This window comes from Carcharodon carcharias, chromosome 13 (assembly GCF_017639515.1).
Source record: "Carcharodon carcharias isolate sCarCar2 chromosome 13, sCarCar2.pri, whole genome shotgun sequence".
NCBI classification, from domain to species: Eukaryota; Metazoa; Chordata; class Chondrichthyes; order Lamniformes; family Lamnidae; genus Carcharodon; species Carcharodon carcharias.
This window is the reverse complement of record NC_054479.1, coordinates 39,453,763-39,468,354: the sequence shown is the minus strand read 5'-3', so window position 1 is coordinate 39,468,354 and position 14,592 is coordinate 39,453,763. Positions and strand designations below refer to the sequence as shown.

Genomic DNA, 14,592 nt, shown 5'->3' with positions numbered 1-14,592 from the left:
TCTTTAGTTCTGATGAAGAGTCATACAGAAACATTAACTCTGTCTTCCTCTCCACAGATGCTGTCAGACCTGCTGAGTTTTTCCAGCAATTTTTTTGTTTCAGATTTCCAGCATCTGCAGTATTTTGCTTTTAATTCACTGTTCTGTATGCACTTACATAAAAAAGTTACCCCCACAGAATAGGAAATAAAAGATGCAGCTCATAAATGGGCAGAGGAAAAACAAAAAGAATTAGAAGTTCCAGTCATAGATGTTAGAAATCACAACGGCTGGTGGTCAAAATGGAAACAGAAGAACATTACAGAAACAAAAGAAATCCTGACAGAAATAGACACCACTAAAATAGGAGGTATGGTAAATAATTCTGATGGCCAAATAAGTTGCTAGGGGATATTGGCAAGATGAAATAAAAGGCGGAGGATGAAATCCAATGTCAGTAAATTTGAGATGGTCATTTTGTTTAAAAAAATTTGAATGGGATAAAGCTAAGTGATGTGGAAGAGCAGAAAGATTTAGGGGCTCTGGTTCACCAGAAATTAAAAGCTACACATCAAGTAGAGAAGGCCATAAAGAATATGCTAAAAGAATACTTAGTTTATGGCAGGAACTTTAGATTATAAAAGTGTTACGGTGAATCTATACAACACCACATAGGATTACTTTGTGTGGTTTCATACTCTATGATACAGGAAGGATGTTGAGGCAATATAGAAAGTACAGGGCAGATTCACTAGGATGCTGCCTAATGTGATGCAATATAAATATGAAACAAAACAACTTGAAAAACTAGGGCTGCTTTTGTTGGAACAAAGGAAATTAAAAGTTGATTCAATAGAGGCATCTTATATAATGAAAGAGTGGGCCTGAATAGAAACACACTATATCCAGGGGTTGAGGGATCTAGATATAAGATTAAATGAAAAAGATTTTGAGCAGAGAGCAAAATAAACTATTTCACACAAAAGTTTGTGAGGCAGTGGAATGCAGTACCAGAGTTATTGATAGAGGTTGAAACTATGTCATTATTTAAGAATAGATAATTGAAAGAAAGGAGAATAAGCCTGCATACCAACATGGGCTGGTTGGATTGAATGGTCTGTTTCTGTGGGTTTATAATTTCTTAGCAAATGCTATATAAATTGCAGTATCTAAGTGTTCCAGGCTTATGATCTAGCATGCAAACTTCAAAGACAGAATGATGAAAAGTTTGCTACAGGGTTTTTTTTGGAGTACAAAGGAAATTGAACAAAATGGTTCAAGAAGGCACCACCACCTCTTCAAGGACAATTAGGGATGGACAATAAATGCTGGCCTAGCCAGTGGTACCCACATCCCATGAATGAATATAAAAAACAGTAAATGCATAGTTCATGTCATGATTGCAGACTGAAACAAATGTTTTGGATAACTTAAGATTGCTTCCTACAAAACAGTTTTCTTGAAAAAAAATTTTGCAGTAGTGATTCATCATAAATCCAAAGAAGGGCCTAGATTAGTAGATGTCATACACCTAATTAACCAGCTTAACTAGAAAAATGACATTGATAAACTACTCCCAAACATGTGTTTTGAAATAAAATTCAGACTCCAGTTATTTTTCCTAGATATAATTAACCAACTATAGATCTCTGGATTACCTTTTTGTTTTACATTTTGAGTCAACTGGTAGAAGGGTTTAAGACGTGGACTAAGAAGGAGAATTGTTACTGACCATTATCATATGCCTCTAAATAGAATTCCAGAGCTTAGGGCCTTGGCAGCTGAAGGCACGTCCAGTCCTGCCCATCCAGTGCTGGATGTCCGACAAGCAGTCTGACAATTTAAACACTAGGGAGGAGTTGAAAGAGGCAGTGGTAAGGTAGAGCCAAGGTTCATCAGCGTAAATGTGAAAACTAAATGGCTAGACATTGGGAGGAGGTTAACCACATGCAATTTGTGCGCTGCTGAACAAGACCTGCATTTTATAGAGTCGAAGAAAAGATTTAACGTTCATGTTAGTAAATAAAAAAGTGCAATAAGTATAATAAAACACTATTCAAACGGTTAAATGGAATAGTCAATAACAGTAGAGCTTGGTGAGGTTTGGAGGGGGCTTGGTGAGAATGGTGCATTTGCTACCCATGGCATCTTGGCACTGAGCCATGACAGAGTTGTGACTGTGCACTGCACCCACTTCCCTGGTGCATTGACACAAACAGATTCACTACCACATGTAAGATCAAGTATGTCTTTTTGGAGAATGTGGTAAAAGACATCTTGGTTGCAGGTCATAAATATGGATGCCTGCAGTTCTCTTTAAAGTCTACGGAGTACAAAATTACAGAGTACAGTCTCCTTGTTGTTGCTATGATATTTTGTGTTTACAAGTTGTTTTTGTATCTGAATTTATATCAATTTTAATGTAACAAAATGCCCCAAGATGCTTCACAGAAGTGGCATAAAGCAAAATTTGATACTGAGCCCAAATGAGGAAATATTAGGGTAGACGGCAAAAAGCTTGGTCAAAGAGTAGGTTTTAAGCAGCATTTTAAAGGAAAAAAGGGAACTAGAGGGGAAGAGAAATTTAGAGAAGGAATTCCAGAGATTAGGGCCTTGACAGCTGAAGGCATGTCCAGTCCTGCTCATCCAGTGCTGGATGTCCAACAAGCAGTCTGACAATTTAGATAAAAACAAAAAACTGCGGATGCTGGAAATCCAAAACAAAAACAGAATTACCTGGAAAAACTCAGCAGGTCTGGAGAAGAAAAGAGTTGACGTTTCGAGTCTTCATGACCCTTCAACAGAACTGATCTTTCCTTACAAGGAGAGGGAAATATAAGCTGGTTTAAGGTATGGGGAGGGGGGTGTTAGGATAGGAGCAGGTCATCAAAAGATGTCACAGACAAAAGAACAAAAGAACACAGAGGTGTTGAAGTTGGGGATATTATCTAAACAAATGTGCTAATTAAGAATGGATGGTAGGGCACTCAAGGTACAGCTCTAGTGGGGATGGGGGAGCATAAAAGATTTTAACATAATGGAAATAGGTGGGAAAAGAAAAATCTATATAAATTATTGGAGAAAAAAAAACAAAAGGAAGGGGGAAGAAACAGAAAGGGGGTGGGGATGGAGGAGGGAGCTCAAGACCTAAAGTTGTTGAATTCAATATTCAGTCCGGAAGGCTGTGAAGTGCCTAGTCGGAAGATGAGGTGCTGTTCCTCCAGTTTGCTATGGGCTTCACTGGAACAATGCAGCAGGCCAAGGACAGACATGTGGGCAAGAGAGCAGGGTGGAGTGTTAAAATGGCAAGCGACAGGGAGGTTTGGGTCATTCTTGCGGACAGACCGCAGGTGTTCTGCAAAGCGGTCGTCCAGTTTACGTTTGGTCTCTCCAATGTAGAGGAGACCGCATTGGAAGCAACGAATACAGTAGACTAAGTTGGGGGAAATGCAAGTGAAATGCTGCTTCACTTGAAAGGAGTGTTTGGGCCCTTGGACGGTGAGGAGAGAGGAAGTGAAGGGGCAGGTGTTACATCTTTTGCGTGGGCATGGGGAGGTGCCATAGGTGGGGGTTGAGGAGTAGGGGGTGATGGAGGAGTGGACCAGGGTGTCCCGGAGGAAACGATCCCTACGGAATGCTGACGGGGGGGTGAAGGGAAGATGTGTTTGGTGGTGGCATCATGCTGGAGTTGGCGGAAATGGCGGAGGATGATCCTTTGAATGCGGAGGCTGGTGGGGTGATAAGTGAGGACAAGGGGGACTCTATCATGTTTCTGGGAGGGAGGAGAAGGCGTGAGGGCGGATGCGCAGGATATGGGCCGGACACGGTTGAGGGCCCTGTCAACGACCGTGGGTGGAAAACCTCTGTTAAGGAAGGAGGAGGACATGTCAGAGGAACTGTTTTTGAAGGCAGTATGATCGGAACAGATGCGACGGAGGCTAAGGAACTGAGAGAATGGGATGGAGTCCTTACAGGAAGCAGGGTGTGAGGAGCTGTAGTCGAGGTAGCTGTGGGAGTTGGTAGGCTTGTAATGGATATTGGTGGACAGTCTATTACCAGAGATTGAGACAGAGAGGTCAAGGAAGGGAAGGGAAGTGTCAGAGATGGACCACGTGAAAATGATGGAGGGGTGGAGATTGGAAGCAAAATTAATAAATTTTTCCAAGTCCCGACGAGAGCATGAAGCGGCACCGAAGTAATCATCGATGTACCGGAGAAAGAGTTGTGGAAGGGGGCCGGAGTAGGACTGGAACAAGGAATGTTCCACATACCCCATAAAGAGACAGGCATAGCTGGGGCCCATGCGGGTACCCATAGCCACACCTTTTATTTGGAGGAAGTGAGAGGAGTTGAAGGAGAAATTGTTCAGCGTGAGAACAAGTTCAGCCAGACGGAGGAGAGCAGTGGTGGATGGGGATTGTTCGGGCCTCTGTTCGAGGAAGAAGCTAAAGGCCCTCAGACCATCCTGGTGCGGGCTGGAGGTGTAGAGGAATTGGACTTCCATGGTGAAGAAGAAGAGGTTGGGGCCAGGGAACTGGAAATTGTTGATGTGACGTAAGGTGTCAGAGGAATCGCGGATGTAGGTGGGAAGGGACTGGACAAGGGGAGAGAGAAGGGAGTCAAGATAACGAGAAATGAGTTCCGGGAGGCAGGAGCAAGCTGACACGATCGGTCTACCAGGACAGTTCTGTTTGTGGATTTTGGGTAGGATGTAGAAGTGGGCCGTCCGAGGTTGGGCGACTCTCAGGTTGGAAGCTGTGGGAGGAAGATCCCCAGAGGAGATGAGGTCAGTGACAGTCCTGGAAACAATGGCTTGATGTTCAGTGGTGGGGTCATGGTCCAGGGAGAGGTAGGAGGAAGTGTCTGCGAGTTGACGCTCAAGAGGCAGTGGTAAGGTAGAGCCGGGGGTCATCAGCATAAATGTGAAAACTAACTATGTTTTCAGATGATATTGTCGAGGAGCAATATATAAATGAGAAATGGTAGGGGGCCAAAGATAACGCCTTGGGGTCATGAGAGGTAACAGAGGTAGAGAAACCACTGCAGGGGGTAAATTGGCTTCAATTAGATAGATAAGAATGGAGTCAGGTGAGTAAAGTCCTGTCCATTTAGACAAAGATAGCAAGGCACTGGAGTTGAATGATGCGGTCAATTGTGTTAAGAAAGGTCGATAAGGATAAGGAGAGATCATTTACATTTGTCACATTCACATCATTTTGAAACAAGCTATTTCAGTACTGTGGCACTGAAGGAAACATGATTGTAAGGGTTCAAACATGGAGTTCTGGGAAAGACGGACGCAGATTTGGGAAGTCACAACATGTTCAAGAAATCAAGTTTTTCCATGTGTAGTTTTGAAAATTATATTTCTTCTGTAAAGAAAATTACTGACTAAATTGATTGACAATATAATACATTTGCTGAAATGACAGTTTGCTGTTTGCTGAAGTTTGAAAAGTACTTTACAAGTCTGTCCATAAGCACTGTTCTGAAATGCACTGATAATTCCCGAATTGTTGTAACTGAAACAAGTCCATGAACTGACGACAAGAAAATTGTGCCATAGCTTCACATTAATGTCAACAGATTAGCAAATATTATGATTATACCATTACCATAAAATGCTAAAATGTTAATGCCCTTACCAAAGAAACTATTTACTTGAGCCATTTCCATGTCTCTGCTCCATCAGAATTTCAAGATGGTGGACCTGACAATCTGTAGCCATGCATTCCCACCCACCTGAATTATTTATCCCTGATTTTCTAGGAAAGATATTCACAATTGCTTCTGTAATAGTACCTGACTGAGACGTGGAATAGAGGAAGGCAGGACCAAATGGATTGAGGGTACATTAGCACCACTGAAGTGTAAAAAAAAACTAAATGCTTCTTTTAAAAGTATAAACTCTTTTCTTTAAACTATTCTTGTTGCGGATGGATTTTGAAAGACTTTTTGCAACTACAGTTGGGGATAGCAGTACAGAAGGTTGAAACACAATTCCACCTCGCACATTGAGAAGTAATTTTAACAGTTGCAGGAACAGCATTTGGGGGCCCGAAGCAGGTGATGGAACCTGAAATTGAAACATAGTGAATCTGGGACGATTTTAACTGCTAGGCCTCATTTACAAGCAGCTTGTTGGCATCCAACCAGAATGTGGCCAATACCACTAACTGGCTAATGAGCAGGAATGGGATCTCAGGCAGCCCGAAACCATTGCCAGCTACCTGCAGGAACAGTTGCTAACACTAAAATGCTAACGCTAAAGTAGGCTGACTGAGGGAGTTGGCAGATGATTGTGGGATTCGGCAGATGATTGTGGGATTCATTGAATTTCCGGCACAAAAGGCATCTTAAAAAACATGTAAAGAAACTTTCATCTTCCAGTATTCGATCCAGCTCTCGGCAGGTTTGGCCTGGCACGGAAACCACCACTGCTCCTAAGCTTATGACTCAGGTTAATTTTGCATTAAGCCTCAATGACGTCATCTGAGTTCAATTTGCATATTTAAAGAGGGACATTGCTGACTTTGGATGGATGCCCTTGCTGCCTGCAATTTAAAATAGCAGTTGTCAGATCAGGCTGGGAAACCAGTGGGTAAATCCATGCTTTACTGACTCTGACAGTTTCTGCTGTCAGGGGTTAAGATACACCTCACAAAAGTTGGCATGAAGCTAGCAAGGCATAAGATAGCTAGGTGTTCGCTACTTCAAAAATGACCCCGAAGTCAATTTCAGGAGGGAATTTCTCCCATTTCTCAAGCTGCCATTGTACAATCCCCAAATGAGATTTTAGTTCTGATACATCATACTCGTGACCATAACCTATCTTTTTCTTTTCAATGTTAATTGAAATGCCCACATTTCCAATATTTTCTTATTTATCAATGCTCCTTTTAAAAAAAATCTTTAAATTCAGTGGTAATTTGTGTTCAGTTTTCTACAAAGGCTAACGCCCAGCAGAACCGTATCAAGGTTGACTGAAAGGATGGCATGCTAATCCAATGCAGTTCTAAATCAGAATTTCTTACTTCATATTTAAAAAGATTGAATACCCTAACCCAATCAATTCAATCTCTTGTCCTTAGACTAACACCCAAGCACAAGGATTGTATTCTTAAATTATCTTTCCCCAGGTCAATTTCTGTCCTCCCCACTACTAAAGAAACTGAACATTATTGTTTCACAGTCAACAGGTGCCTCTAGCCCATGGCTGAAGACAGGAGTCTAATTGTGGAGGATGAAGCTATGGCAGAGGTATTAGCACAGAATTTGGTGCATGTACATGCACCATTTGGTTTAAGGTACATGCTGTTATTAATATGTAAATTGTCCAGCAACTTGTGGTCATTAAGAGATAATCCATAAACTGTGAATCATCACAAGTTTCTGAACTGCATTACCAGTTGTCAGATCGGGCAACTTGACAAAACAGGCAACTTGACCAAAACTGCTATATTTCCACATTAATTGCCAACTGAATTTGCTGCAGGGTTGTGTTAGGGTGGTAATTAACAATACAAATAGTCTTTTTAATGACAAGATTTATGTTCCTGCATTGGAACCTCTCCAGTGCTGAAAGGGAACAAGTGAAACTGTGGAGTCTCAATCTTGCAGACATAGGTCGAGTATCATTTATCCAAAACCCTTGGGGCTGATTGCTTATTGGTATTCAGAAATTTTCATTTTTCAGATCTACCGTATGTAGCAGCATACTGACATTACAATAGTCTAAGCCTAGGTTAGCTATAGTCTACAAATACTAGGTTGTTTCTCCATTTGCTAATTCTCACACAACCTACTTTTTACCTGTTAACACTTATTACACCTGCATAGCTGTTCAAAATAAACTCAGTTTTTGGATGTATGGATAAAGGATATTCGGCCTATAATGAATTGTTCCTAAAGATTTTTAAAAGTTTAATTTCAATATATTTTCTTTTTTATCTTACTTTTCCTTTCTGGCTCTTTTCGGGGGAGTCAATGGCGTAGTGGCTTTGTTGCTGGACTAGTGATCCAGAGACCGGGTAATGCTCTGGGGATCTGGGTTTGAATCCCGCCACAGCAGACGGTGGAATTTGAATTCAGTAAAAATCTGGAATTAAAAGTCTAATGATGACCATGAAACCATTGTCGATTGTTGTAAAAACCCATCTGATTCACTAATGTCCTTTAGGGAAGGAAATCTGCCGTCCTTACCTGATCTGGCCTACATGTGACTCCAGACCCACAGCAATTGGTTGACTCTTAAATGCCCTTTGAAATGGCCTAGCAAGCCACTCCATTGTAACAAACCGCTACAAAATCACAAAAAAAGGAATGAAGCTGGACAGGCCAACCAGCATCAACCTCGGCACCGGAAACAAAAACGACAATCTCAGCCCCGTCAACCCTGCAAAAGTCCTCCTTATTAACACCTGGGGGCTTGTGCCAAAGAGAGCTGTCTCACAGACTAGTCAAGCAACAGCCTGACATAGTCATCTTCGTGGAATCATACTTTACAGATAATGTCCCAGACACCACCATCACCATCCCTGGGTATGTCCTGTACTACCAGCAGGACAGATCCAGCAGAGGTGGCGGCACAGTGGCTTACAATATGGAGGGAGTTGCCCTGGGAGTCCTCAACATTGACTCCGGACCCTGTGAAGTCTCATGGCATCAGTTCAAACATGGGCAAGGAAACCTCCTGCTGGTTACCATGTACCGCCCTCCCTCAGCTGATGATTCAGTGCTCCTCCATATTGAACACCACTTGGAGGAAGCACTAAGGGTGGCAAGGGTGCAGAATGTACTCTGGATGGGGGACTTCAATGTCCACCACCAAGAGTGGCTCGGCAGCACCACTACTGACCAAGCTGGCCGAGTCCTAAACGACAGAGCTGCTAGACTGGGTCTGTGGCAGGTAGAGGGGGAACCAACAAGAGCGAAAAACATACTTGACCTCATCCTCACCAACCTACCTGCCGCAAATGCATCTGTCCATGACAGTATTGGTAGGAGTGACCACCGCACAGTCATTGTGGACATAAAGTCCCTGCTTCACACTGCAGATACCCTCCATTGTGTTGTGTGGCACTGCCACCATTCTAAATGGGATAGATTTTGAACAGATCTAGCAACTTACAACTGGGCCTCTACGAGGCGCTGTGGGCCATCAGCAGCAGAATTGTGCTCGAACACAATCTGTAACTTCATGGCCCGGCATATCCCCCACTCTACCATTACCATCAAGCCAGGGGATCAACCCTAGTTCAATGAAGAATGCAGGAGGCCATGCCAGGAGCAGGAACAGGCTTACTTAAAAATGAGTTGTCAATCTGGTGAAGCTATAACACAGGACTACTTGCATGCCAAACAGCATAAGCAGCAAGTGATAGTTGGGCGATCGCTTAGCCCTGTCTCACGGATCAGATCTAAGCTCAGCAGTCCTGCCACAACCAGTCATGAATGGTGGTGGACAATTAAACAACTCTCTGGAGGAGGAGGCTTTACAAATATCCCCATCCCCAATGATGGAGGAGCCCAGCACATCAATGCAAAAACTAAGACTCAAGCATTTGCAACAACCTTCAGCCAGAGATGCCAAGTGGATGATCCAACTTGGCCTCCTCCAGAGGTTCCCAGCATCACAGATGCCAGTCTTCAGCCAATTCGATTCATTCACATGATATCAAAAAACGGATAAAGGCACTGGATAATGCAAAGGCAATGGGCCATGACAATATTCTGGCAATACTACTGCAGACTTGTGCTCCAGAACATGCCTTGCACCCTAGCCAAGCTGTTCCAGTACAGCTACAACACTGGCACCTACAAAGCAATGTGGAAAATTGCCCAGGTATGTCCTGTGCACAAAAAGGAGGACAAATCCAACCCAGTCAATTTTGACCCATCAGTCTACTTTCGATCATCAGTAAAGAAATGGAGGGGAGCCATCAACAGTGCTATCAAGCGATACTTGCTTAGCAATAACCTGCTCACTGACACCCAGTTTGGGTTCCACCAGGGCCATTCAGCTCCTGACCTCATTACAGCCTTGGTTCAAACATGGACAAAAGAGCTGAACTCCCAAAGTGAGAGGAGAGTTACTGCCCTTGACATCAAGGCAGCATTTGATAGTGTGGCATCAAGGAACCCAAGCAAAACTGGAGTCAATGGGAATCAGGGGGAAACTCTCCACTGGTTGGAGTCATACCCAGCACAAAGGAAGGTGGCTATGGTTGGTGGAGGTCAGTCATCTCAGCTCCAGGGCACCACCGCAGGAGTTCCTCAGGGTAGTGTCCTTGGCCCAACCATCTTCAGCTGCTTCATCAAAGAACTTCCTTCCATCATAAGGTCAGAAGTGGGGATGTTCGCTGATGATTGCACAATGTTCAGCACCATTCGTGACTCCTCAAATACTGAAGCAGCTGTGTCAAAATGCAGCAAGATCTGGACAACATCTAAGCTTGGGCAAGTAACATTCATGCCACACAAGTGTCAGGCAATGACCATCTCCAACAAGTGAGAATCCAACCATCGCCCCTTGATGTTCAATGGCATTATCATCACTGAATCACCCACTATCAACTTCCTGGGGGTTACCATTGACCAGAAACTGAACTGGACTAGCATGTAAATACTGTGGCTACAAGAGCAGATAAGAGGCCAGGAATAGCGCGACGAGTAACCCACCTTCTGATCCCCAAAGCCTCTCCACCATCTACAACGCACAAGTCAGGAGTGTGATGGAATACTCTCCACTTGCCTGGATGAGTGCAGCTCTAACAACACTCAAGAAGCTTGACACTGTCAAGCACAAAGCAGCCCGCTTGAATGGCACCAAAGCCACAAACATTCACTCCCTCTACCATCGACGCACAGTAGCAGCAGTGTCTACCATCTACAAGGTGCACTGCAATAATTCACCAAGGATCCTTCGACAGCACCTTCCAAAGCCACAACCACTACCATCTAGAAGGGCAAGGGCAGCAGATACATGGGAACACCACCTGCTGCACGTTCCCCTCCAAGTCACTCACAATCCTGACTTGAAAATATATTGCTGTTCCTTCACTGTTGCTGGGTCAAAATTCTGGAACTCCCTTCCTAACAGCACTGTGGGTGTACCCACACCACATGGACTGCAGCGATTCAAGAAGGTAGCTCACCACCACCTTCGCAAGGGCAATAGGGAAGGGCAATAAATGCTATCCCAGCCAGCAAAGCCCACATCCCAGGAATGATTAAAAAAAATCTCTTTATTTCTATTTCTGTACTATGGTCCTTTGTGGACTATGGCTAGCTACTTACTCCACGTAACTTTAATTCAAACTATTTTCTTCTTTATTAATGCTGTTTCTTTCTCAATCCTTAAACCTCGTTGCTTAAGGAAATAAACTGTTGGCCCCATCCACCTATGTCCCAGATGCCCCATTGCCTTTGTCACACCATTGCCAGCTCACTTCCAGCAATTGATAACAATTTTTTTTTCAATCTAAAATTACATTCCAAAATCTATTTGTCTCTCCTACATTAAGAATCTTCTCATAACCTACCTCTTTAACCACCCATCCTAATATTTCCTCCTTTGATTTTGGTGCCAATTTTTGTCTAATTATGCTTCTTCAAAGTGTTTGTGATGTTTTTCTACTTTAAAAATATTGTGAAAATGTAAGTTATTGTAACGTAAGCTCAGGAAGCCAAAGACTGGTCAGTGGAATGGGCAAACAGCTGGCAGATGCAATGTGGCTAACTGTGAGGCCGAAGGAAAACCAAGGTTGAGGGTACACTTAATTTTAAGACACTGAAGGATGTAGACGAACAGATGAATCTGGGGATAAAATGTATAATTCCTCCTGTGAAGTGCCTTGGGAGGTTTTATTGCATTAAAACTGCAATATAAATACAAGTTGTTGTTCAAAGTTTGAGTGCAGGTAGATAAAGCCATTAAAATGCCCAATAGAATTTTGTGTTTTTATAAATAGGAGAAATGTGCAATGATTAATTTATAAAAAAAAAACCATTGATTAAGCCATAGTTAGAGTCCAAACTTAGGCATCATAGAAAAGATATTAAAGCCACCAAAAGCAGACAGAGTAGATTCATCAGGCTAATGCAGGGATGGCAAAATACAGATGAGGAGAGAACTGAGACACAGATTTTTCCAGTGAATATCACCAGGAATATAGTTAGAAATAATACAATTGGCCTTTATGCAACAGATGGTTAATGATTGATAGCAACTAGTTTTATATAGGTGAAAGTATAGGGATAGTAGATAAGCATTGAAAGAACAATGAGTCACAATAAAACCAGCCCCTATCTCTAAATAGGAGGGAAGAGTTGTCCCCTAAAACCTGTCAAATCCCAAAGGAAACAACATAAATCTCTTCAATATGATGTTGAAGCAGCGATTAAATCATAGCAACTGCAGTACAGTATTGTCTTCCTTATTAATAAATTCAGTATTGAATACACTAATAATCTGAAAAACAAATTGCAAGTTATGATCTGGAATGCACTGCCTGAAAGGATGGTGGAAGCACATTCAATAATGACAACTGGATAAATGCTTGAAGGAGCAAATGTTGCAGTGCCAGGAGAATGGAACTGATTGGATAGTTCTTTCAAAGAGCCAGCAAAGGCAGGATGGACCAAATGGCCTCCTTGTGTACTATATCTCTCTGATGCAATGGTAAGGAATGGTAAAGATTGCTGAGGTTTTTTAATAGTGTATCATCCCCAAACCCACCTCCCAAACCTGCAATATATGTAATCTCCCCCAGCCCGCTCTGCACCATCAGTTCTGACAAAAGGTCACGGACCTGAAACGTTAATCCTTCCTCCACAGATGCTACCTGAACTGATGTGTGTTTCCAGAACGTTCTGTTTTTATTTGCTGTTTCACACTAAGCCCGTTAGCCGCCCGTGCGATAAAGCAGAATCCGGTGAGTTTTCGCTGTATTTTGAAAGGATCACACAGACACTACTGGGAGCAGAGAATCGGAGGCAACTTGATGCAATGAAACGGAAAAACAAGATGCAGAAAGGGACAACAGCCACCGGGGGCCAAGAAAGTTGCATCCCTTAAAGCTCTGACATTAAAAGTATAACAGATCATAATGCCTACTTTCGTTAGGGATTTCGTCTCTATCATGGTCGGCGTTGATCCCCGTGTTGTCTTCTGTCAAGATTAAAGGGACATCATCGTCCACGGGCAGTGCCACCGCCATCATCTTGTCCGTCCCCGTACAACAAACTCTCGTGCCGATCAAGCTAACTTCACGCAGGAGGGGAAGGGGCGGGACCCTGCCTCACCTCTAGCCGATGATTGGTCCAGACTGACGATCGGCCTGGCAGGCCCGCTCCAATAGGAACGTCAATCAAAGCGCGGCGTCCAACAGGTTGGTTCTAAAGCCCCGCCCCCTCCTCCAGCACCAACGTGAGTCCGGAAAGCTGCGAACGTCACGAGGTCAGGGGGGAAAGGTCGTATGTATCTTAGCAACAGAATAACTGACTCCTCACAAACAGAAGCGCGGAGATGGGTGAGTGCGTTTGTTCGCTGCTGAGGGACAAGGGGATTTGCAGCCGGGGATTTGCCTGTTGAAATGGGCTGGAGCTGGGGAGTGCAGCTGCTATTTGTAGTCCCAAGTGGGTGAGGTTGAAGTGTCAGCAGATGCCAATTCCGAGAGGAGATTAGTGGATATCCACAGTGAGCATCCTGCTTGCGAGGCTTGTGAACCTGGAGTCTCCAAAGTTATATTCTTGACCTTGGATCACTGGGCCCTCGTTGTCCATAAGTTGAGGCAGACCAAACCAATATAACTTCAGGACATTGATTATGATTGATCAACTTGACTGTCAAAGTGGCCTTTTACTGGGGCTGAGAGACTTACTGCTCAGTTTCAGGTAGCCTTGCACAGCACAAGTTCATTCTTTTTTATAGGTTACAAAGTGCTTACTGAATACTAAATGTCACTTGAATATTTAAATAAAACTTTCTCTATTTTTTCCTAATTTAAACAATTCCCTGTCTTGACAGAATTCTTCACATTGTGACTGTGATCACAAGGCAAATATATCACTGGGGAGATGGTGATATAGTGGTAATGTCACGGGATTACTAATCCAGAGGCCCAGCCTAACGCTCTGAGGACATGGGTTCAAATCCCACCTTGGCACCTGGTGGAATTTAAATTCAACTAATAGATCTGAAATACGTAATGATGACTGACCATGAAATGCGGTTTCCTCTACATTGGTGAGACCAAACGCAGACTGGGTGACCGCTTTGTGGAACACCTTCAGTCGGTCCGCAAGCATGACCCAGACCTCCCTGTCACTTGCCATTTCAACACTCCACCCTGCTCTCATGCCCACATGTCCATCCTTAGCTTGCTGCATTGCTCCAGTGAAGCTCACGCAAACTGGAGGAACAGCACTTCATCTTCTGACTAGGCACTTTACAGCCTTCCGGACTGAATATTGAGTTCAACAATTTTAGATCGTGAACTCTCTCCTCCTTCCCCACCCCCTTTCCGATCCCCCTTTTTTCCAATAATTTATATAGATTTTTCTTTTCCCACCTATTTCCATTATTTTTAAATGTATTTCCATCCATTGTTT

The 14,592-nt window shown here is 43.3% G+C and overlaps 1 protein-coding gene across 3 annotated transcripts in view; it reads right to left on the bottom strand.

Annotated features, from left to right (window-relative positions):
* Positions 1-13,242, bottom strand: part of tpcn1 (two pore segment channel 1) — a 132,669-nt gene extending 119,427 nt beyond the window's left edge. For all 3 annotated transcript variants that reach the window (XM_041202317.1, XM_041202318.1, XM_041202319.1), the window contains exon 1: positions 13,097-13,242. In XM_041202317.1, the coding sequence (XP_041058251.1) occupies positions 13,097-13,202 (106 nt within the window). In that variant the 5' untranslated portion in view covers positions 13,203-13,242. The remainder of the gene's footprint in view (positions 1-13,096) is intronic.
* Positions 13,243-14,592: the final 1,350 nt, after the last annotated feature.